The sequence below is a fragment of the Epargyreus clarus genome, unplaced genomic scaffold, assembly GCF_041222505.1.
Source record: "Epargyreus clarus isolate Ecla_fem2 unplaced genomic scaffold, WU_Ecla_fem_2.2 ptg000004l, whole genome shotgun sequence".
Taxonomy (NCBI): domain Eukaryota; kingdom Metazoa; phylum Arthropoda; class Insecta; order Lepidoptera; family Hesperiidae; genus Epargyreus; species Epargyreus clarus.
In genome coordinates this window covers 11116952-11141166 of record NW_027332212.1, presented here as the reverse complement: position 1 = coordinate 11141166, position 24215 = coordinate 11116952, and the positions used below count along the sequence as shown (strand labels likewise).

The 24215-nt window shown below is 34.8% G+C and overlaps 2 protein-coding genes across 2 annotated transcripts in view; one reads left to right on the top strand and one right to left on the bottom strand.

Moving 5' to 3' along the window:
* LOC140757196 (uncharacterized) overlaps positions 1–23683 on the top strand; it is a 106958-nt gene extending 83275 nt beyond the window's left edge. Inside the window, exons 3-4 of the mRNA XM_073092733.1 lie at positions 21393–21611; positions 21918–23683. Coding sequence (XP_072948834.1) covers positions 21393–21611; positions 21918–23018 — 1320 coding nt within the window. The 3' untranslated portion in view covers positions 23019–23683. The remainder of the gene's footprint in view (positions 1–21392; positions 21612–21917) is intronic.
* On the bottom strand, positions 9970–15957 carry LOC140757195 (uncharacterized). The gene is made up of 8 exons (XM_073092731.1): positions 15815–15957; positions 14721–14807; positions 13501–13625; positions 12328–12444; positions 11665–11840; positions 11286–11399; positions 10711–11138; positions 9970–10484 (listed from the first exon to the last, which is right to left on the bottom strand). Exons 2-8 carry the CDS (start codon positions 14768–14770, stop codon positions 10118–10120), a joined length of 1377 nt encoding a protein of 458 aa, XP_072948832.1. The 5' UTR covers positions 14771–14807; positions 15815–15957; the 3' UTR covers positions 9970–10117.
* Positions 23684–24215: the final 532 nt, after the last annotated feature.

The window sequence follows — 24215 nt, the reverse complement described above, 5'->3', positions numbered from 1 at the left end:
AAAAACTAAAAATCACGCTAAAATCCCACAAGGAAAATCGGTAATCCTGATTCCTGGCGATCCTGATGAGGAGAATGGGATAAAATTATTAAAATCGTGTAATTGCTCAAAATTTTAAATTAATTGGACCGCTCTAAGTGGGTAAAAATCGATTTCAAAGATTTCGTTACATACATACATACATGCATACAACCTAAGGTAATAAAAGCGTGGTAAAGATATTACCGTAAAAATACCGACCGTCTGAATAGCAATTCGAACTAAATAACTTATGATATACTTATTTAAATAGTAATAACATATTTTTTGCTTATTATACTTCCTACTATCTACATGTTCCAATATTATTGAAGTTATAACCGTTTTTAAGAAAACAAATGACATACTCGTATGTATACCTGTAACATAACAAGATATGATGGTAATATAACAGGAAAATATTTGCTACACTTTTCTTAGCCGGTTCGTTAGAAAAGATATTCCAGGTCAGTCGCCCCACAACAGAGGACCTCTTCTTGTTTATATATCGTTTGTAACGCCTTTTTTACCATTATTTTAGTTACAAACTGAGTAAACTAGCAAATATTATCATCAATCTGGAAATGCCGACCTACATAATATGTTTGTTTACGTAAGTATTTTTTGTTAGTAGCTTATTTCACCGACCTCATTAGCGTGGAGTCTTAATTGTCATAGTAATCGCTAAAAGTAGACTTTATGTAAGTTCCCTCAACACCTACAATAAATTGTCAATAATCGATTGAATAGTCAAAAAAAAAATGTGAGCCGTCACGGGACGCCTGGCAGATGTGAAACATCGACATTATTTTGTAAAAGTAATATGCAGAAAAGAACATATTGTGATAGGAACTAAATATGTAATAATGATAAAATAAAATATTACGATTTTTTTCCAGATAACGATGACTATTTATTGAATAAAAATTTATTTTCATTAAATACAAAAATTTACGAATTTATTTCAAATCGTGACTACTTAATTCGTTTAATCAGTGACTTCGGTAATAGTTATATTCGATGTTGCCTCTGAGGACGGTATTACTGTGACAATTGGTCGATGGTAACTGAAGTATGTTACAAAAGTATTGGACATAACATTATCAAGATATCTAATAAATACAGCATCTATTGTTGTTCCGTATCTGGTGGTAGCTTCTCTTGGATTGCTTGCTTAATGCACAGATAAATGCATACTTTAATTATAAAAAAATAATTAACTTACTGATGACTTGATGGTGTGTCATAGTGTGATTTTGCTTTCTTTGCAGAAGGCTGATCACTTTCACTCTCTAAATTATCACGGTCAGACATTTTACTATCAGAAAAATAAGCGGGCAATACTTAAAACATACAAAATACGTCAAGTGGTGTAAAACGAGTTAAAAAGACTCCAGTCGCTCTCGCGCGGCGTAGTAATACACACGAATGTCACTGAACACGTTAAACGTCATTATTTTGAATTTTAAGCCTCAAAATGCCTTCTTGTGCAATGCATAAATGCAAAAATTATGCTCGAAAAAGAAACAAGATTCATGGAATCACCTATCACACGTAAATGAAGAGAAATTATTAAATTTTGTTTATTTTTCGTGTTCGATCCGCCATGATTACATGAGTAACCAGAAAGAGACAAAGTATGTTTTTGTCAATGAAAGTGATAAAGACGCAAAATGCATGACCATGCATTTTGCGTCTTTATCACTTTCATTGACAAAAACTTTCATTGATTGAATTGAACTGTCATAGATCAATGAAAAAAATTTCATTGATCTATGACCATAGATCAACAGAACAGAAGTGACATTTTATTGAAGCTCACGATGTTCATACGTGTATGTTATATTTTAAGATCCCACTGCTTAATTTTTATATTAGTGTGTTTTAGTCAAAATATAACTTTTTATAGTTTATTTAAAAAAAAAATCGATATATGGGAAATTCTGTATCCTAATCTCTAAATTTTCTTCGATATCTGTGGTAAATAATAAAAAATATTACCATAAAATTTATATAGGATAGTATACGGTATTTTAAAATTTCTTTAATTGAATAAATTAACCTAAACATAATTTAATAAACAATCTTTGTATAGCCAGAAATTAATCCTCAAAAAGACCACGGTAAGATTATATAAAATTCGCATGTCACGATGTTAGTTACTGTACTCCTGCGAAACGCTCTTACTGATTTTCATCAAAATTTATATGCATATTCAGTAAGTCTGAGAATTGGCTACTATCTATCTATTTTTCATATCTCTTAAGTGATAAGGGTTGTTCACCCTTAACATTTTTTTTATTTATATGGCAACACAATGTTTGCTGGGTCAGCTAGTACATTTATAAAATGTACACAACTTTGCAATTAATGGTCGTGTGTAAAATAAAACTGAAAATAATAAACATAAATTAGTAAAGATACTTCGCCGCCTTGAAATTGAATGAAGCCACAAACGGCTTATTAGTAAGTTTTTTTTGAATTCTTGACAAATAAAAACATTTTTAGAGAAAATTTACAAATAAATAACTAATACTGCGTAATTTACATAATAGTTAAATAATTATTTCAAATATTTTAGGGACATTTTAGCACGGAGACGTGGCAAAACTTTTTTACGCAACTATTTCAATTCTCAAAACTGGGTACATTTTCTTGTTAGGAGTGAGTAATCTTTACTAATATACGATAATAAATATAAACAATTTTTAAATCGTATATTTTAAACCAGTCGATACATCTGTATAGATACATTCTTTCATCAAATTATATATTTATATAATAATAATTTATTTAGTTAAACTGTACTATAACATTTCTACGTAAACGATGTACTAAAACTATTATCGACAGTTCTGGACATTTTTTACCTTCTGTTCCATTATTTCATTGTCTTTGACAAGCATGAGTATCAATGAGAAATATACGTCCATACGTCCCGTTTTTAACGGGACAGTCCCTTTTTTCGATGCTTCGTGCCGTTGTCTCCGAAATGAACCGTTGCCATTGTCAATTAAGTAACAGTAAATATTATAATTGTGAAAAAAACATGGGGTGCTCCATTTATCAGTTTTCATAAAGCGCCCCACATTTTTTGCACAATTATACTATTTACTTTTCCTTAAATGATTCCTAGATTGAAAATTATTTTCTACTTTTTAGTTAATTTTATCATAAAAGCGTGTTTTTTATTATTTCTAACTATATTTTTTCAAGTAAAAAGTATTTGACATAAAAAAATCGATGTCCCGTTTTGACTGAAGTAATCATTGGTCACTATATTCCATGGTCAATATTTACGTTTGCGTACACTTGAAACGCAAGGTCAAACACTAGTTGTCTTTTTTTATCACATTGTTCTAATAGCTCTGTCCCTTATAGAACATTTGTCTATGTAGTTAAAGGTAATTGTCGCCACGCCAGAAATCTTTTTTACGTGCGGCTATAGATGTTACACATCAAAAACCTTAACTATTTTGTATATCTTTGAAACTAGATCTAGCAAATGAAATTCCGTTTGCTAAGTAATTAGTTGTCCTAACAGTATTGCAAATGCTCTCGTTAAAAAGTTAATTAGTTTTAAAGAACTTTAAGACGTATTTCTAAGATTCGCTTAGAGTCAGAAATTTTAATAAGTTTAAGCTGCAAAGTTGGAGATAAGACTGGCGATGAGATTACGGCAAACGTCTAATTAGATGAAAGAGTACCTGCGCGGTGAACATAATCAAGGATGACATTGCAAGTTGTTGTAATATGTAGTGATATTGATATTGCAATATTAACAGTTCAGCTATGTTAATGCGATTACGGCAAACGTGTAATTAGATGAAGGAGTACTTGCGCGGTGAACATAATCAAGGATGACGTTGCAAGAATTGTTGAAATATGTAGCGATATTGTTATTACAATATTAACAATTCAGCTGTGTTAATGTAATGGAGGCAAACGTATAATTATATGAAGGAGTACTTGCGCGGTGAACATAATCAAGGATGACATTGCAAGTTGTTGTAATATGTAGCGATATTGATATAGCAATGTTAATAATTCAGCTGTGTTAATGCGAGGAAGCAAACGTCTAATTAGATGAAGGAGTACTTGCGCGGTGAACATAATCAAGGATGACGTTGCACGTTGCACGTTGAAATATGTAGCGACATTGTTATTACAATAATCGGGTTTAACTGTTCAAAAAGAGTGGCTAACGGTGCTTAAATCTAACTTTCAAGAAGCCGGAAAGTCGATAGCCGATGCTATCATATCTGCTAAGACCGTGTTTCTGCTCTAGTATTCGTATCAGTTAGGACAATATTGCTAGGATTGTTCAAATATTTAAGGATTTATATTACTGTCCTGTATTTTTAAGATGACCTTGATAAGTCTTAAATTACTCAAATAAATTAAACAGAAGTAGCAAAGACGTGTGAGTAAATCATTATTAATAATTAAATTTTTACTCATAATTGTTTACTTGACCCATTTCTGATCTTTTTCCTGGATTAAGGATATGAATTTACCGCGGTAAAAAAATATCACGAACGTTGTATTAACTCTAGTACCAGGATGTCGAAGCTTTTCTTGGTATTTTTTTAAACGCCGTATTTTAAAAATGAAAAGTAGCGAGATCGATTTATTGCCCCCGAAACCCCCCGCATACTCATGAAAACTGTTGGAGTCGTTTCCCAGAATCAGAATATAAGTCAATTCTAGTTACAAAGGCTCTAACTAGGGAAGTAATAACTAGCTCTAACTAGGGAAACGCGTTCTAACTAAAAACTAGTGTTAGCTGTAACATATGTGTAACAAGTATTGCTCACTTAAAGGTATTAGACATTTTCTGGAGAATAACATACAAAATTTACAAAGCGTCAACTAACCATGGTTTTAATTAACTCTAAGGAATCCAGCGGGATAAGCTTAGTCAGTCAGAAATTTTAATAAGTTTCGGCTGCAGAGTTGGAGATAAGACGGCTCCAGCGATGCAGTTAAAGAGAGCGTTTAATTAGAGGGAGTATTTGCTGGTTGTAGCTCCCCGGGGGCGTAATTGCCAAAATTGTTCAAACATCAATATGAAAGTACCTCCCAGTATTAATTTAATATATCCGACTTCATTTATCGCAAGAAAATTCGCTCGCCAACGTAAGCTATGAGGAGGCTAAAATGTAAAACTTATAGAACAATCTCATATTTTTAGGAATCTTACGTTATTAACGTTCAACAAAGCCTCTGTTACGGATTGCTTTAATTTTTTAATATGTTTTAAAATTTTAATACATCCAGGCAGTCAGTATCGGTATCTACTATTACTTTATATGAATTAACATGACCATAAAAAAAAGGCATTTTTATCAGATTCTGAAATATTAGCCTGGCGAACAAAATGTTTTTGGTATCACAAAATGTTGATAGTTCAAACAATGCATAATGTAGCAAACTGCAAGACAGAATTATTTATTAGAAATAAGGAAAAAAATATTTATTTGAAGTGCTATTAAATACTGTAACTAAAACCATATATACCTCAAACTGAGAATAAAATTTCCTGCGAGAAACGCTTTGTCAATCAGAAGTTTGAGAGCTTCCGCTGGAAACAGATAAGATATTCCGTAGCGATGATTCTTATAATGGAGAAATATTTGCTAGCGATATCAGCGCACGATATGAAATTTCGGAAATTAGTTAAATATGTTATATATATATTAAGATATAAATGTAATCAGTTTCCTTAATAAAGGTACTATGGAATGTTTTAGTGATGCAAATGAGATTCATATTTCTTTCTTTTTTACTCTGGGAGCGATTTTTCTTTCGCATCCGCTGCGGACGAGGAATACCTCGTTTTATTGGAAAACTTACGAGATTTAGGGTTTTATGCTGTGACGTAGCCCCGCGGCTAGGAAAGCGCAGTCAGAGGTTTTCAAGGTGGTAGAACCTTTTGTGGTTCGACTCCGGTGGCACCACCGCCACACCTATTTCTGCCTAATAACAGCGGTGTTAAACACTGCTTTGTTCTGGTTTGAAGGGTGTGGTAAGGGAGACAAACTTTTCCGAGGCGTTCCAGCTTAGTCCTCAGAGTAGCGGCACATCTGTGGCCGATCTCAGGTATCTAATCCTATCTAGGGTTGATTACAGGTGTCCATGGGCGGCAGTAGCCACTTACCATCAGGTGGACTGCATGCTCGTCTGCTACTTCTATATTACATAAAAAAGAGGAATACGATCGAATAAGATTATTTTTATTTAAGTAATAATCAATACACGTGTTCCGATCCTTGTTGGTATAATTTAATTAAGGTTCCGAAAAATATCTTATTTTTATTGAAAGTCCGGAAGTAACAAGAGCCGTAATTATAGTGAACGGGATGTTTGAATCAAAAGTATCCGTAATTATATTGGACAGGATGTTTGAATCAAAAGTATATAAAGAAATTAAATAGCTACTTTGTAATTTACATTATCCTAATCATATTTCCCGAGACCGACATAGCTCAAAAAATTAGCAAGCTGAAGTGGCAGTGGGCTGGATGAGAGCAGCGCAGGACCGGGTGCTGTGGCACACCCTAGGGGAGGCCTATGTCCAGCAGTGGAACGATAAAGGCTGAAGTGATGAATCATATTTCAAATTATATCGTTCTCCTAAGGGTGAGTACGAATCCCACCATTTTGGGAGTTAGGAATAAAATTGACTGCAATGTACAAACGTGGTAGGAGCCGAGATCAACTTTTAATAATGAATAAAAAATTCATAAAAACATAGTTATATGCAAAATAACGCGGTATGAATATCAACAGTGGTACAGCGACGAGTTGGAAAAGTTTAATACCATAACAATATTTAGTTTCCCTTTGTTTCTATACCACTCTTATTTAAAGTTTATTTTAAACCAGTTAGTTATCGAGTCATGTAATCCAGTAAAGTAAAGATAATTGTTATAATAAATAGTTAAAATAGACAACATCTTTTATTTTTTCTTGGTACTAGCTTGTAAAAGACCTTGTAGTAAGTAGCTTGTAATATACATAGCATCATAATAAGTGCAATTGTGCATCGTACATTTCATAATTACGATATAAAGATTTAAAAAAATAATAATATTATTATAACCGTGTAATCAATATGAACACGCGGACACACACATTCGAAACGCGGTGCTTCGTCACCAGCTCTTCTTTAGAACTTGGCTGATTCACTACCGCGTGTCCAGAGGAACAATAAAACCAATAGATCTCAGTAATGTGTAAAAAAATGCTCCTATATTGGAAACTATTAATTATAATATCTTGAAATTTACTGCACTTACTTTCACAAGATATTAATTAGGCAATGATATAAGTTTGATCACGAGTTATGACGAAGACATAAGACCAGCGCGCAAAAGTATATGAAAATTAAATAAATGTATGAAAAACAAAGGTGTACGTAAACAAAATAGAGAAAATACTAACAACAGTACAACGACAACGAGTTGCGGAAAGTTTAATTACATTACATTACTTTGTTTCCCTTTAATCCAGTGCCGCTGTTCTCTGGTATTTACGGTCTTTCGCTTAACAGTAAATTGTACCTTTTTATTGTTACTATGCGTAATAATATAAAGTATGGTTAATAATATAAAGTGTGGTATGTGGCATGGTATTTAAAGAAAAAAATGTCTTAGAACTGCAATATTATTGTGCATAAAGGCGACCTTAGCTTAGCGACATTTGAAACTCATCTTGGTGGCTCTAAAAATAAATTCAAAATATATATGATTATGGGTACCTACTGGTTATTAAAAATAACTTCATTAAGCCACTAGGATAAAACTAAATATATCTTTATCTATATCAACATATATATAGAAATATGTACTTATAAAAAGGTTTTTAACAAAAGGCAAAAGGTACTCATAATACGTCAAGTACCTTATTATCCCAAGTTTATTTACCAGAATAGATCGATAACAAACACGTTTCAAAGTCTATATTTAGGTGGTTAATAAATACGTCGTATCCGACAATTATCTTCGCAATAAACAATAAACAAACCCACATTAATTTACACGTTGTGGTGAATATTGAATTATTTCGGTTGCTATTACCTTCGTAAATCTGTTCCTACACCGACATCAAATAATTCCTAGGAACAAGGCGGGAATGCATGAACAGTTCTATTGGCTTAATAAAACAATACTAATTAGGTTAAATATACATGGAATACATGTTAAATATACATTCATTCGTAAATTATCTAAAAACTACTTTTTTAAGTGTTTTTCAAACACGAAAATAGATGACAGTGACAATTTCAATTGTCAAAACTGGTTACATTTTCTTGTTAGGAGTGAGTAATCTTTACTAATCTATAAATCTGGGTATGAAATTCTGAAATATTTGTAATACCTACTACATTACTAACCACAAACTACAGAATCCTAGTAGTTTGATTTCATACTACAAACTGTGTGGGTTACCCGAATTCGACGTGTATATTCAGTTAAAGACCGTTTAATTGTGGAGAGTTTACTAGACAAACAAGGCGGGAATGCATGAACAGTTCTATTGGCTTAATAAAACAATACTATATAGGTTAAATATACATGGAAGATAATATATAGTTTCGTCATTGATATTTTCGAAAGTATTTTTAAACTAATGCGGTAGAGCATCGTAATTATTTGCTCAAATAAATGCAAATTGTTTTGCAAACTTACCGTATATTCTGGGCATAGATAAATATGGATATCTCACCGCCTTATAATTGAAGGAAGCCATAAAATGGCTTAAACGGCTGAAAATTCTGTCAGCTATTTAATGGCTGTCATGGTGTAATTTACGCGGAACAATACCGACATGCGCAGTTAAGTGGTGCAAAAACACAAAATCGTTTCATATCGTTTCATTCGTAAATTATCTAAAAACTCCTTTTTTTAAGTATTTTTCAAACAAGAAAATAGATGACAGTGACAATTTCAATTGTCAAAACAGGTTACATTTTCTTGTTAGGAGTGAGTAATCTTTACTAATCTATGATTCTGGGTATGAAATTCTGAAATCTTTGTAATACCTACTACATTACTAACCACAAACTACAGAATCCTAGTAGTTTGATTTCATACTACAAACTGTGTGGGTTACCCGAATTCGACGTGTATATTCAGTTAAAGACCGTTTAATTGTGGAGAGTTTACTAGACAAATAATCCAAAATGCATTTCAACTCCGTTATTTGCAGTTTCACGTCGGAACACGTGCCGCTGAACAAACTAACAGAGCACAAAGAGATACTATTAATTCCCTTGTTATTTTCGAAAACGAACAATTCGATGCCACCCGTTGTATTAACATAGTAGTTTTAACCGTTTTGAGAACAATAAAACAATAGCGTATTTCATTATTATATTTTTGCTACGTGTTGGAAAGATATATCTTGCCTATACATAAAATTCTCGTGTCACAATGTTAGTTACCGAAACGACTTTACCGATTTTCACCAAATTTTAGATGCATATTCAGTAGGTCTGAAAATCGGCTACTATCTATTTTTCATACCCCTAAGTGATAAGGATTGTTCACCGTTAACATTTTTATTTATATAGCAACACAACTTTTGCCGGGTCAGCTAGTAGCTTATAAAAATGTTACAGTTGAGTAATGTTTGAATACAATAAAATATCTTGATCTTAATATATATATCTTGATCTTAAAATATGTGCAGGTTTCGATATTTTATAATATACGGGCACTGCCGCACATGAACAACAACAGATAGGATTAAAATTCTGCCTAAGGTAGACAAATGAACTTTTGCTACCCTTTAGGGCTACTTAGAAACGTATAAGTACTTTACCTTAGCACACTTATTTTACTTATATGAATCCAGAGTATACCTATGTACTTATATATTACTTATGAAAATAGCGTATATATAACAATTATTTGACTTTATTTCTACTTTAAATAAAAATCATAGTAAACATGATATACAGACCCATTATTTATTATTTAACATCAAATACATAAGACCGAATGTTTAGACAAAACAAACACGATAAACTTTCACAATTACGAAACCAAAACATACGTATATTTCCACAAATGTGTACGATTGGATCATCGCATCAAGTTGTCGTAGTCTTGAGTAATCTTAAGACAATATTCGTTGAAATGGAATTAGATATAGTCGGTGATATTGTGCTCGTATTGTTTTCAAGGTTTAACGTGGAACTTGTAACACTATTTCTGTTTATAGACATTATATCGCTTAGAGATTTTCGTATTTTATCGAAAAGGCTGTTTTTATTCGAGTTATCTACAAGTTTGTTTGGTACAGGGTGATCCAATGAAGATTTCTGCTCAATACTATCGGGAATTTTAAAGTCACTGTGTCTTTTCTTTCGTGATGGGACACCCTTGATAGCTTCTTCATAATCCTCTTCGTCTGGTCTCTGAGCTTTTATATTTCTTTCGATATCTTCCTCTTTAAACCTAAAATTAATTGTGTTAAGTAAAGGTGACATCCAGTGATCTAAAGTATCTATAGCTATACATTTAATGTAGCTTTACATGAAGCAAGTACTGTTACAAAATAATTACGAATTTTTATAAGTGCAAAGAGATAAGTCAACAATACAAATTGTTCCCCTTGACATAGATATTACACCTTAATAGAGATTACACCTTAGATAAAATTATTTACATGAAAAGATCTTACCTCGGTGAATTGAATTTATCGAAAAAAAGTTTATCCTTGAACGCATCCATTTCCTCGTCAATTGATTTTGGATAGTTAAGATCAGGTCTTCCTATCGTTGTCGGTGGTTCAGTGAACGTCGGCCTTGGCCTTGGCTTTGGGCGGGTAGGTCTAACTGGGCCTTGTCTTATTGTGACAGGTGCAGGATAATTAGGCCTTGCGTCATAGTCTCCAAATTTGCTCGTTGTAAATAATTCCGGCCGTACTTTTGGCATGAACCATTTAGCAGGTTCGTTTATGGGTTCTGCTGGAACTGCCATCCGGGCTGAATCGCCCGGAGTATTAAATGCAGCTGGAGCCACGGGCATGAACCTCCGCCCAGGTGCTATATCTTTTGGATTTATTGGAGCGTGTGGTAAATATCTTTGATCTACGAAAGCTTGCGTTGTCTATGAAAAAGAACAACATTTAAGTTTGAGGATAGAACATTAAGTAAATATTATTGATACAGGGCACAATTATAACAATAATGAAAGCGAAGATAGTAAAATTTTCAACGCTAATAGCAATAAGGTTATACAATTTAATAATAATACCATTGGTCCCTCTTTGCTTATCCGTAACCGAGAATCTGCGGACTTCCTCATATTAATTACACTTTGTATAGCTTTCATTCGGTCGACAGACTCCAAAGGATATTGCGATACAGCCTGTAATAATTTATTCATTTGGCAAATTATTTCAAAACAGAGATTATAGTGTTGTAATTCTGAATTAGTATCACATACTGCCCTGCGACAGTAACGCCAATCGATTATATTAATTGAAAAAATAAAAACATTGTTTTTTATAATTTGAATTAATCCCTTTTAAAATTAGAAGACGATTTAAATTATCTTTCAACTTAACGAGTTCTTTTGTGCCTTGACATTTCTTCTTTGAATTTTCGGTCGAAATAGTTAATAGCTAATGTACCTCCTCAACATCTAGAGTCGTTTCGGATGGAGTTGGGCTCGGAGCTGGTGCTTTGGCTGTGAGTTTCATTAAGGAACCTTCGAACTTATTACGATCCTCCGACTCGTAAATTGAGTCGTCTAGTCTTCGCCCAGATCGTATCGAACTGCTTTCGTCCTCTGGTGCCCCAGTTCTAACTAAACATTAATAAGTTAGTATCACGATTCCAAAACTACTTAAGAAGTCTCAAAGAAATTAATTTTAAATCATTTTAGTCCAACTGATCAGTCAGAACTGAATGACTACACGTAGACAGAAGACTAGATCGTTTTCTAAACTTTACTTTTAAATATTTTTTTGCCACACTAGCTTTGCACCACTTCGCGCAGACATAATACAACCATTTAAACTCTATTTAACCTCGCAAGGGATGTAATATCTATATCCTTTCTTAGTGGGTGTCTTCATTATAAATTGGACCTCGTGTCCAAATGTCATGGCTCTACGATTATTAGTCAGAAGTCAGCACCCTTTTGCATACATTACATTTCGCATACATTTACATATATAGTTTTTAGTAATACTGAAGGGTACATTCAAAAGAAAGTAGAATTCCCATCACAAGCCACTACTAGTTGTAGACCAGTCGCATAAATAACGTAAAGAATATGGAAATTTCCTTACGATTGGCTTCTCCGATATGCCCCGCAACAGGTTGGTGCCCGCTTCGCCGCCAGTCCATGTCATCGCCGATTTCATCATCAAAAATACCTCGTTTCAGATAAACGGATACATTTGTCTCTGTAAGAAGAAAATATTATCAGCTCCAATAAAATACTTTACACGAATCCACTTGTAGTTGTAAAACATTTATCGCTATGTTCAGAAGACAGAATATTTCGTTACCTACTAGAATAATTTTGATGAAATAATTATATTCTACGTTTCAGGATTGTTTGGTAACTTGCCAATCGCATTTGATTAAATGTGATTCGGAATTTATATAGTTTGAATATTTTCCTTGTTTCCGTTTGAAGAGTTTGATTTGATGGTTGACAGAAGTATAATTGCCTACATGCAAACATATTCCAAATTTTGGTTCCAACGGCAACACGTGTATTACTCGAGTGGAAAGCTCATATGAATTGAGTAACACGTGTTTCTATCACAAACATTTTGTATTTTTCTTGTATCGTGGTAGGTAACGATTAATACGTGGTAGGTACGTGCAACTGATCTGATGATTACTGCCACCCATCGGCATTTGTAATTAACCCCAGATTCGATTAGATTCCTACCTGAAATCAATCACAGGTGACTTGCTATCCCTGAGAACTAAGTTGGTATAGGTTAACGCTTCGTATAGGTGAGCCCTTACCAAAATATGACAAACAAAAAACTAAAAAACACGCTTTTAAGATAAATTCAACTAAAAAGTACAAAATAATTTTCAATCTAGGAATCAATTATAACAGTAAATAGTATAATTGTGAAAAAACCGTGGGGTGCTCCACTTATCAGTTTTCGAAAGGCAGTACATTTGAGTTATAGGGAAAGAACATTATTATTTTTCCAAACTAAAAATCAATATAGTAATTTGCGATGAACTTTCTCTGAGGCGCGCGAACAATCTCGCCTCGAAAATCGTTAATCCTGAGGATGTTGATAAGGACAATGGTACAAAATTATTAAAATCGTGTATTGTCTTCGGTTTTTGATAATTCTTCAAAATTTTGAATTAAACAGAACGTTCAAAGTGGATAGAAATCGGGTTCAAAGATTCCGTTGCTCTGTTCCGTACATACATACATACATAGAACCCAAGCTAATAAAAGCGTGTTAATAAAAAACAAAAACCTTTTAAATCAATGTACTCAGCTAACGAGTAATTGTAACCAAGGGCGATGCCCGACATGGAGGCGGTGACGAGCGCGCAACAGACGGCTGAACTTATGCAACAAGCCATCGTGAATGTCCATAATCTGCGGAAAATAACAATTTTATATTATGACGAGCTTTCGCCCGCGGCTTCGCTCGTAATATTTTCATCCCCTATTTTATCCCCTTGGGGGTAGAATTGATCAAAATCCTTTCTTAGCGGATGCCATGATAGCGTCATAACATCTACCTGCATGCCAAATTTCAGCCCGATCCGTCCAGTGGTTTGGGCTGTGCGTTGATAGATCACTACGTCAGTCAGTCACCTTTGAGTTATATATATTTAGAAAAACAACACTTGAAAGTTACTCATAGACCAACACTAGGAGTCCCTGTTATAGATGCCATTGGGACATTTTTTTAGTAGTTAGTAGTAGTTTAATATAGTAGTAGCAGACGAGCATGCAGTCCACCCGATGGTAAGTGGCTATTGCCGCCCATAGACATCTGTAATCAACTCAATAGATAGGATTAGATATTCCTACCTGAGGTCGGCCACAGATGCCCCGCTACTCCTGACTATACTTATGAGAACTGGTGGAGTGATTGGTAATATTACATTTTAACTTTGTTACATCTCAAAATTATAGATGGAGATATTGCTGTAATCTATCTACGAAAATGAATATTGGCTGCTACGGCGTAGGCTACCATTTTGTCGTTTAAGCTACTGAACATAGTTGAATTATTAAGCCGCTGCCGCTTGAACATCCAATTTGTTGTTTGAATGACCCCTCTCGTTGATCACTCAAACAATAACGTATTTGAATCTATTTACAAAATCTATTAACTTTCGATTGTCTACATGTCTGTGTAGATGCGTAGACTATTATTTGCCGAGCAGTTTGTTAGCATTTTATATAGTAACGATACCACTACAAGCTACCAGTTGCTCAAACGATAGTATAACCCGCGCCAAACTGCTAGTCCGCTCTGATCTGTTGCGAGCAGGTATTGTCATACAATTTGTTATGGCGACGCGATTCATTTCTATATTCAGAGCGGACTAGCAGTTTTACGCAGACTATAATAGCTAATGGACAGTGAGCTCGATACCAACACAACATGTACTGACGGTAAAAATATAGACAGTATTGGTGCTGAAGAAAATAAGTTTATATAAAGAACGTATAGAAAACCTTTGAACAAGATCGATCATCCATCCGCAGCACGTGAATATGCAACACATGATGCATTACACTCCGTTCCATTTATCCTCAACGAAACTGTAATGTGGATTTTTATGTATTAAATACAAAAAGATTAAAAGCATAGGGCTATAGAGCGGACATTGTCAAGATTCTCATACAAAAATTATAGTATTTCTCCATTCACCCATTCATTGGTAGAGAATGCCAAAAAATAAATAAATAAAAAAAAGCTTTCATCATGTTTCACACTGACACCGCCTCAGTTTTATTGCACACTTGTCCTCGCGCTTTTCGGTCTATTAATACTATATATTTGAATGTCTTAGATTACATGTTAATGTGTATTATGTACTCATTAATTGTTATATAATTACATCATGGTATTCGATAGTTGCGGTATTCTAATCCGTAATAAATGCCATTTGCATCAGGCGTGCGTAACTAATTAATGATTTACGAATTGTTAGAATTCGCGGTACTAAGACCTGCATACATCGCATAATGATTTTCATTGGAACATATCGACTAGATAAAATTATAATAATTGTTTAAAATATATAAAATCCCTAAAATTAGCTATTAGAGAAAAATAACATAGTATTTAGCTAAGCGCATTCGCTCTCATCAAATCAAATCATTTTTTTTTTATTCAAAATAGTTTCTTTACAGACCACTATTTTAATATCAATACAACGACCACCTCTTCACAAGGTGTTTCGTTATGGAGAAGAAGCGGCGAAAGAAACTCCATCCTCCAACTTATCCTAAATATACAATTTTTTTATTCAAAATAGGTTCTTTACAGAGTACTTTTTTAATGTCAATACAACTACCACTTCACAAGGTGTTTCGTTATGGAGAAGAAGCGGCGAAAGAAACTCCATCCTCCAACTTATCCTAAATATACAATTTTTTTATTCAAAATAGGTTCTTTACAGAGTACTTTTTGAATGTCAATACAACTACCACTTCACAAGGTGTTTCGTTATGGAGAAGAAGCGGCGAAAGAAACTCCATCCTCCAGCTCATCCTAAATATACAATTTTAAATTATACATAACATAAAATGGTTTATACTCTTACAATATATTTTGACGATGAATATTTTTCAAAAAAACATCCCACTTATTCCAATTCACTGGAATTATTAGTCATAACGCCGATTTATTATTATTTTATCATTTCACTAATGACATCATTAATTTCACAATAAAATTTTGTTGACATTTTACCTAGAAAAGCAATAAATATGACATTATATGTATCTTGCTGTCAAGAAAATTCTTAGAACAAAGAGTATTATTATATACAGCTTTTAATGCTATATTGTACAACATTCCGTTCCGTTTAGTATCTTTTAGTCTTTTAGGAATAAAATGATATAACAATCTATTCCATATAACTGCTGCGACATACCGGTTGGTATTACAGCATTTTTTTAATAGTATAGAAGTGGCAGACGAGCATGCAGTTCATCTTATTGTACGTGGCTACTGCCGTCCATGGACATTTGTAATCAACCCCAGATAGGATCACACGAGAACACAGCTGCGCTTAACACTGCTGTTATTAGGTAGAAATAGATGTGGCGGGCAGGCAGTGATAGCCTAGTGGTTAATATGATATAGGCAGTGATAGCCTAGTGGTTAAGAAACTCGGCCTCTCGATCGAGGGGTCCGAGGTTCAAATCCCAGGCACGCACCTCTGATTTTTCAAAGTTATGTGCGTATTAGAAATTAATTATCACTTGCTAAACGGTGAAGGAAAACATCGTGAGGAAACCTGCATACCTGAAAGATTTATAAAAAAAAAAATCTCAAAGGTATGTGAAGTCTACCAATACGCACTTGGCCAGCGCGGTGGACTATGGCCTAATCCTTCTCATTCTGAGAGGAGACCCGTGCCCAGCAGTGGGACAGTAATGGGTTGCTGATGAGATGTGGCGGTGGTGCTGCCGGAGTCGAACCACAAAGGGTTCTACCATCTTCATGACTATGTCTGCTATAAATCTAATTATGAATTTGTTAATGTTTTAAAGCATACTTTATAATAAACCCACTACTTCTTAGGAGAAATAGACCATGTCTAAAACAATTTTCTCATTTGTCAAGTTCTAATTGAATTATATAAAGCTGGCTAGACAAAAATGTTTTTGACGAAATTTGAGGAAAACAAGAGGAAAAGGAAATAATTATAAAATGTTAAGCTTCTTGGTAATAATATCACATCTGGTGTGTGATTACAAGGGTCGATGGGCGGCAGTAACCACTTACGATCAGGTGGACTACATGCTCGTCTGCAACTCCTAAATTATAATAATAATACAAATAAATAAGACTATAAAGCAGACTTTGTGAAGATTTTCATAAGAAAGCCTCTTATTCCGCGCTTATTTTACATTTTTTTTCACTACAATAACATCGTCTCTAGGTATTGAATTGATCATCTAATCTATTTCAACCTTTTTGAAAAATATAACACTATTTTATCACTTAATAACCAAATAAAAATTTGATAGCGTAATAGAAAGTGACATAAAATTCTATTACAATATGTACATCGGGAAAATGACGACATAAACTTACATTGTATGTTAAATTAAAACTTCTTAAAGAGAGAATGTTGTGACGTTATTTGTGGAAACGTAATTAGTTTGCAACATTTTAATGGTATTTACATCTTAAACATTTTTATTATTTCTACCGTATACCTAGTAGCATTTCCTTATTAATTTCCTTATTCGAAGGCACTTTATCTTAATGTTCAGGGGCAGAAATAGATAAATTTGTTATGGATTCTATTTGGACTTTGTTACCAAGTTCATCCTTTGGAGGTAGTTTCCCTTAACATCACATGGACCGTATGCTAATATAGTGTATTTGTTTTACTAAATTAAAGGTATCAATATAATTTGCGCAATTGCATCGACATAATTCATAAACGCGACGAAATAAATATGGTTTAACTGTTTCAATTAACGCTATGAACTATGATTTTTATTAATGTATTTTTATGTGTAAAATTTTCGTACGAATTCTAAGCAAAACTACACTAATACACACACACTTGTTGATATCTCGTCTAGAGGAAACATTGTATAGTAGACAAGAGAGCGGTCATAAAAGAGTATCGGTACACGGAAGCAACCACTTCAGTGAATTCGGCACTTAACAGCGTATTAAAGTCTAAGCATGTAGAAGAAGCATTCTCAAATGTGCAAACATTTTATAGGTATTTCAACCAGGGAAGTGCCTACCACTGCTATTTCTAGCTTGAAGTAGTTCTTGAATTTTGGTGGAAGGGTGTAGTTGCCATGATGCAAAACGCGAGCCATTTTGATCCTTAGTAGTGTCAACACACCTGTGATATGCTTCAATTCAAACTACTGTTCTGTATTTTGCAGGTTACAGATGTCCAAGGCCGGCAGTAATATTTGTTATCAGATGGACTGCACGCTCCTTTGTTATTTTTAATGTTATTAATATACATATGTATGTATGTAGATGTATGTATGTAGATTCTTATATCAAATGTAACATATGTAACTGGTTACATTTGATATAAGAATCTACGTTATAAGCTCCTATAGGGTGAAAGAAAATAATGGCAACAGATTTATGTTTTGAAGGAAACTACACGTTATATCCGGCATCCGGCAGGCGAGCGGCACCTTTCCTTTTTAAAAGGAAATGAACGTGATAATATGTTCAATTCCTAATAAAAATGAAGTGAAATAAAATACTGGTTCAACAACAGTTCGTAAACATATGATAAATAGATCTAGTTATAAAATATACTTCTAACAGATAATATTTTTTATGCGAATAAGTTCATTGCTCCGGTGTGCGGGGTCTCGAACTCTCGACAGATTGCGCGTTCCTGGCTCTTACGAGCGCTTCGGATAATTAATGTAATAACTATCGCAAGCGTGGCTTTATAAGACCTATTTGACTAATACCGTTTTTGCTTGATAAGATACTTGGTATATTTATTTATGGTTTTAACATATCACGTGGGTTTTGTGCCCGCGTACGGATCTGGTCCGTCACTCACACCCTATCGTTTCATGGATCATTTTCCTGTGATGAAAGCAACACACACTCAGAAGCAAAACGCGGAGAATCTTATAGACCGCGTAAAACTGGTAGTCGGCTCTGAATATGGAAATGAATCGCGTCGCCATAGCAAATTGTATGACTACTCTTGCTCAGAACAACTTCAGAACGGACTAGCAGTTTGGCGCATACTATAACAACTTAATTCACGCATGTGGATAATGCACGCACATTGGTGAAAACACGCATGACAAGAAAAGGCTGTTATAGTGAATAAATGTAATAAGATAGTATACATTTAGTATCTTTATATAAAAATATTCAGGTATATACACATAGGTATATACTCGTTATAAAATAGGTCAAGATGCCCATTACTCAAGTGAGAAGATATCCTGTTCCCTATAAATCTTCCACTCGACTTACCGTACATCTTATGATGTGTCCCAGGGGAAAGAAAGTGTAGCTTCATAATGTAGGTAATGGTCTTTCCTTAAAGTCAGAAATACATGTAATCTGAGTACAAAAGTCATAATACGAGTTTTATGGACGGTATTTGGAGAAGAAATCATTTTAGTATCATTTTAATCAAATATGAGAAAATGTAACATTTTTTAACATCACGTAAATGTAGGAGACATTTACATATAATTTTAGAAATCTAGAAATGTCTAGAAATTCCGTATTCTTTATTATAAAATAGACTGCATGCTCATTTGCTATTTCTATATAATATTATAATTAATTATAGTTTAAAAACCAAAAACCACGCTAAAATCGCACAAGAAAAATCATTAATCCTGATTCCTGACGATCCTGATGAGGTGAATGGGATAATATTATTAAAATCGTGAATTGTCATCGGTTCTTGATAAGTGTTCAAAATTTTAAATAAATTGGGCCGTTTAATGTACAAACCGGTACAAATCGATTTCAAAGATTCCGTTACATACATACATACAGGTCAAGCTAATAAAAGCGTGGTAAAAAGCAGCCGCATCTGATCTCAGGTGCGTTATTACCCGTGACTATAACCAAACTAATAAGAGAAGATACTTAAGTTATAGGCATGATAATACCGTATTCTAACCATTAAAAATACCACTCAAATTTCAACATTAATAAAAAAATAACTTAATTATTCCGTTATAACGAAAGCAATTATGCTGTTTGTAATTTTTCGGCGCGTACAACCGCTGAAAGTTTACCCACACGGTATAGCGTTCGACAAAGAGACCCGCATGAATATTTCATCAAGTCGAGCTCGCTGGTATGAAACCCCATTCCTACGTATGTTTAGCTAACCTTTGCCGTGTTCCCGCTAATTAAAGTAGAGCAGGGGTCCGAGTAAGTGGCTAAGGAACACGTTCATCGAAAGCAACGAGTGCTTACTTTGAATGAGCTGAAACTGTTCAATTTACGATTTTATTTTAATCGGCATAAACGGTTGTTCGGTATAAAACTTGTTGTTCTTTTTAACCACTCATAACATACGAACGAATATAATTTAAAAAATATTTTTAGAATATATTTTTTATAATATTATAATTTAAAAAATATGTTTAGAAACACTGCCTTATATGACATGTCTTCACGATATGTGGTGTCTTCGATATACTTGTAATATCCCAGGAAAAAATATAATATTCCAGTACCGCACATGTATAATCAACTCTACGTAGGATTTGAGACCTAAGGTCTGCATCTACAACTTTTAAAAATTCAAAAGAAAAAAATATATAAATTGCATTACCATCGGTTTTCGACTCCGCTACTCCCATACAGAATCAACCAATTAATTTGAACATCAATTAATTACTATAATGATGAGGTCTATTTATGAATGCGACTCATTATGATGAACGTTTCAATTGAATGAATACGTTGCTAATTACTCATGGTCGGTAAAATGCACTTGAATTTTATTTCACTCAAAATAATTTAGTATTGATTTTAATTCAAAATAAAACAGACAGTTCAATTTTTTATGTGCTGTTTCCAGCACATAAAAAAATATATACAATAATTAATGTGCTTCTCGTTATAAAAATGTAAATTATGAGAGTGAAATAAGAGCATGCACACCGTCACACGGAAACGACAGAATACAGTCATATAACTTATTGCTCTCTACTGATATAAACGGTTTTAATGCTCAATGTGATTTTATTTTAATAGGTATTTTTAATGGCAATCAACGTATTAACTAGCTTTTCCTTATTGGATCCGAGTGCGATTCTGGTCTGTGTGCGCTTTTCTTCCTCTTCATAGATTCTTTTCTTGTCATATAATGATATAACTCACACTACTAGATACATGCGAGACGTGAAGAGACTACAGCCAACGGCGAGTTAATTAACGCATGCAAATAAAACACGCATATGAACATAAACCTGCGTGTCAAAAAAACGCCCTCAACCAAAAAACATCTAAGGCTCTTATTCGGCTGATTCGGTTACTAATACGTATAGGCAACAGTGACTTTAAAAATCTCCCGTATAGGTCAGGCCTATAACTTTTAAGGGTTCACTCTTAACGGTTTTGTTTTACCGCTCATACGTAAATAGTATTCTCGCTGACTATTCATTTTATTTCGTTGTTTGCAGCCAGCGTCCGCGTCATCAGTGCTGTTGGTTCATCTGGGTGCGGTGGGTGCATTGGCGAGCGGTGCAGCTCTATGCGGCGGCGGCGGCGCGTGCGCATGCGGGGCGTTGTTGCACGCCTTGCATCCTCTGCAATTATGGACTGTATGCGGACTGCACGCTGACCGCGCCGCCGCCATTGCAGCACCGCTGCACTACGCTGCTATTGTCTCTGCGAAAAAGGTAACGATACTTATTACCGTAAATCAGCAAGTAATTACTTCATATATGGTCTGTAATTTTATAACAATGTATTGAGTTTGAGATACTGGATACCAATATTCCGTGCGGTATTGTAGCCTAGTTTCTTTTACATATCACCTAATAATAGTAATTGTTGTGAATTGAAAAGAAGCTCGAATGGTTTGGTTCAAAAGACTACGGAAAAAGTAATTTTAGTTAAAAAAATGGTTTTTAAAATTGAACTAGTATACTTGCATTTTCATTGATAAATATTGACATGTAAATAAAATATGTAATATTTTGCAGGTCCTAATTTGCGTGGCGGGTGGATGGGTTGCCACTGCAGCCCTCCTAGCTCCGCTGGCTGCAGCTCAGCCTCCTTTGGCCTACAGTAGCGGTCTCGGGGGCTGTGCACCCGATTGCGGAGCTGGACCTTCTGGGTTGGGATTTTGTCTTCTGTATGCAGTACTAACCTTACTTTTACCAGCTGCATTGGTTTTACTGTGTAGTTTAAAAATTCTTCGAATCGCGCGCTATCATCGGCACAGAATCGCAGCTGCCATATACGAAGTGACACTGTCAGCGCAAGTCACAGTCACTCATCAACGGAATCCATTCTCTCCTCCCCCACCACCCCGGCGAAGAGCTCTATCTGCAGTTCTTCAACCGTTGGGATCCTTAGCCATTCTCTACTTTCCGTACTACTGTGTTCTCATATGGCCGGCTGTTGCGGTACCACCGCAGCCACTAGCAGCACTATCTGCCGCTCTTCTAGCTGCCGCTCCACCTGTCAACGGAATATTGTACGGTATTCGAAGTCGGGCTTTTCGGGACTCCTTACGAAACTACAGAAGAAAACGAATGACAAAAAGTGAAGTGACTCAAGAAATCCAAGCTCGGACTCCTAGTGCCTGTGGATCGAGGCGACCCTCGTTATCAGCTGGTTCCGGTTGCATAAGACCACCAACGACTAGGAGATTATCTGATGCTGCTGCGATGGGCTCGAGAGGGTCGGAGCGGCCGGCACAGCGAGCTGCTTCTTGCAACATGTTACAAGAATCTCAGGACGATGAAGTACCACGTCCGCGTACGTCAGCTATTCCGTTAATACGCGCTCCACCACATGTGGTCCTCGGTCGAGCTCTCGGTCTAGAAGAAGGGGTTGGACGAGAACGCAGACGTCGACAATCCCCCCGCATCACCGTAACACGAGCGATGTCTGATGAAACTGAATCTCCCACCCGACGACCACTCTGTCGCCAACATTCCCGCTCCAGTGGTGCACTCCTCGGCACAATGTCATGTTCTCCAGCTCTCTCCGAACACATCCACATAGATAACTCCGCCGATGAACAATTGCTGCTGTCTTGGCCGCAAAGAGCTCACGTCAAACACGAGGTCTTGTAAAACGGGTCTAGTATAAGTTTCGCTAGTAAAACATGCAAAGTATGACATGTAAAGACAATAAATGTGCGTGCGGTTCAAGTCGAGTATTGTTTATAGAGATTTATTTTCTAAAGTTTTGCATAGCGCTCGACCTTCCCGACCAATCTGTGACCAAATGTTAAAGTTTCCTATGACTATTTACTACTCTATCGTAGATGTAATGATTTATCTTACAGGGTTCCTCCATATCGTTAGCTTTACTGAAGTATTACTTTAGTGTATACTCCTATGATGATACTCTCTGAAATATTCCATAGGTTAAAAGAAGAATGAAATAGTTCAATATATTTTTTGTTAAGTGATTTATTTTAGGCATATAAAATAACAAAAATGTTATGATGCTTTATGAAGAAGATATTTATTTCGCAATAATTTACCAAAATCACTAATCTAGTCAAGTAATGTGAGATTTTTAAGTTAATTTTAAGTGAAGTTAATATGAACGCAACGCTTTTAGTCATTACCGCCGTCCAATTTTGTGCTTTTTTTATTTTGATGCATTTATTAACAGACTTGAAAATATCAACATATCTGCAAAGTACCGCCCTAGTTTAAGGCTAGAGCACTAGTTCTAAGGACACCTTTTTAAAAATAGAGCCTTAGAAAATACCGGAACGCCCATTAGAATACTTGACATATAACGTACCTAATATGAGATACGTTCATAGAATATATCCCAATTCAACTTACACCTTGCAGCAAGCGTGTGTTCATAAGTATTCATATTTAATGATTTGTATGAGAGTGTAAAAATATTTAGTGTCAAATTAGATGTTCTTGTTAGAGATTTTAAGCATTTTTGTTACATATCATAACAGCACTCATCAAAAACGTAATTTTGCAGTGTTTTGCATATTAAAGAGATTCAAAATAATACCTACTTATTATGTAAAGGCGAAAAAAACAAAATTCCACATTTCTCAGATGCGTTGTCGACACAAAAACTCAATTAGCGAGGCTATTACATGGGCGACCGTTTTTGCTGTCGTAGGAAAATGTTTGCAACCATTTCTTGGCTGCCTCAGCGTATCCGTCATGTAAATTTATCGAAGTAATCTCAGAGGTCTTTTTCCTGTCACGCGGGCTTCTGACCTTGTAGAAATCTGTGCATACCACTTGTATCCTATGGTATCATATATTTTTCCTATCGTCACGTCG

Bases quoted from the DNA above. Each gene is read 5' to 3' on its own strand.
- LOC140757195 (XM_073092731.1), bottom strand. From the start codon at position 14,770: ATGTGTTGCATATTCACGTGCTGCGGATGGATGATCGATCTTGTTCAA. The intron at 11,841-12,327 runs GTAAGGAAATTT...ATTAATGTTTAG, and splicing joins GCATATCGGAGAAGCCAATC to TTAGAACTGGGGCACCAGAG. The intron at 11,400-11,664 runs GTACATTAGCTA...AAATTATTACAG, and splicing joins CGACTCTAGATGTTGAGGAG to GCTGTATCGCAATATCCTTT.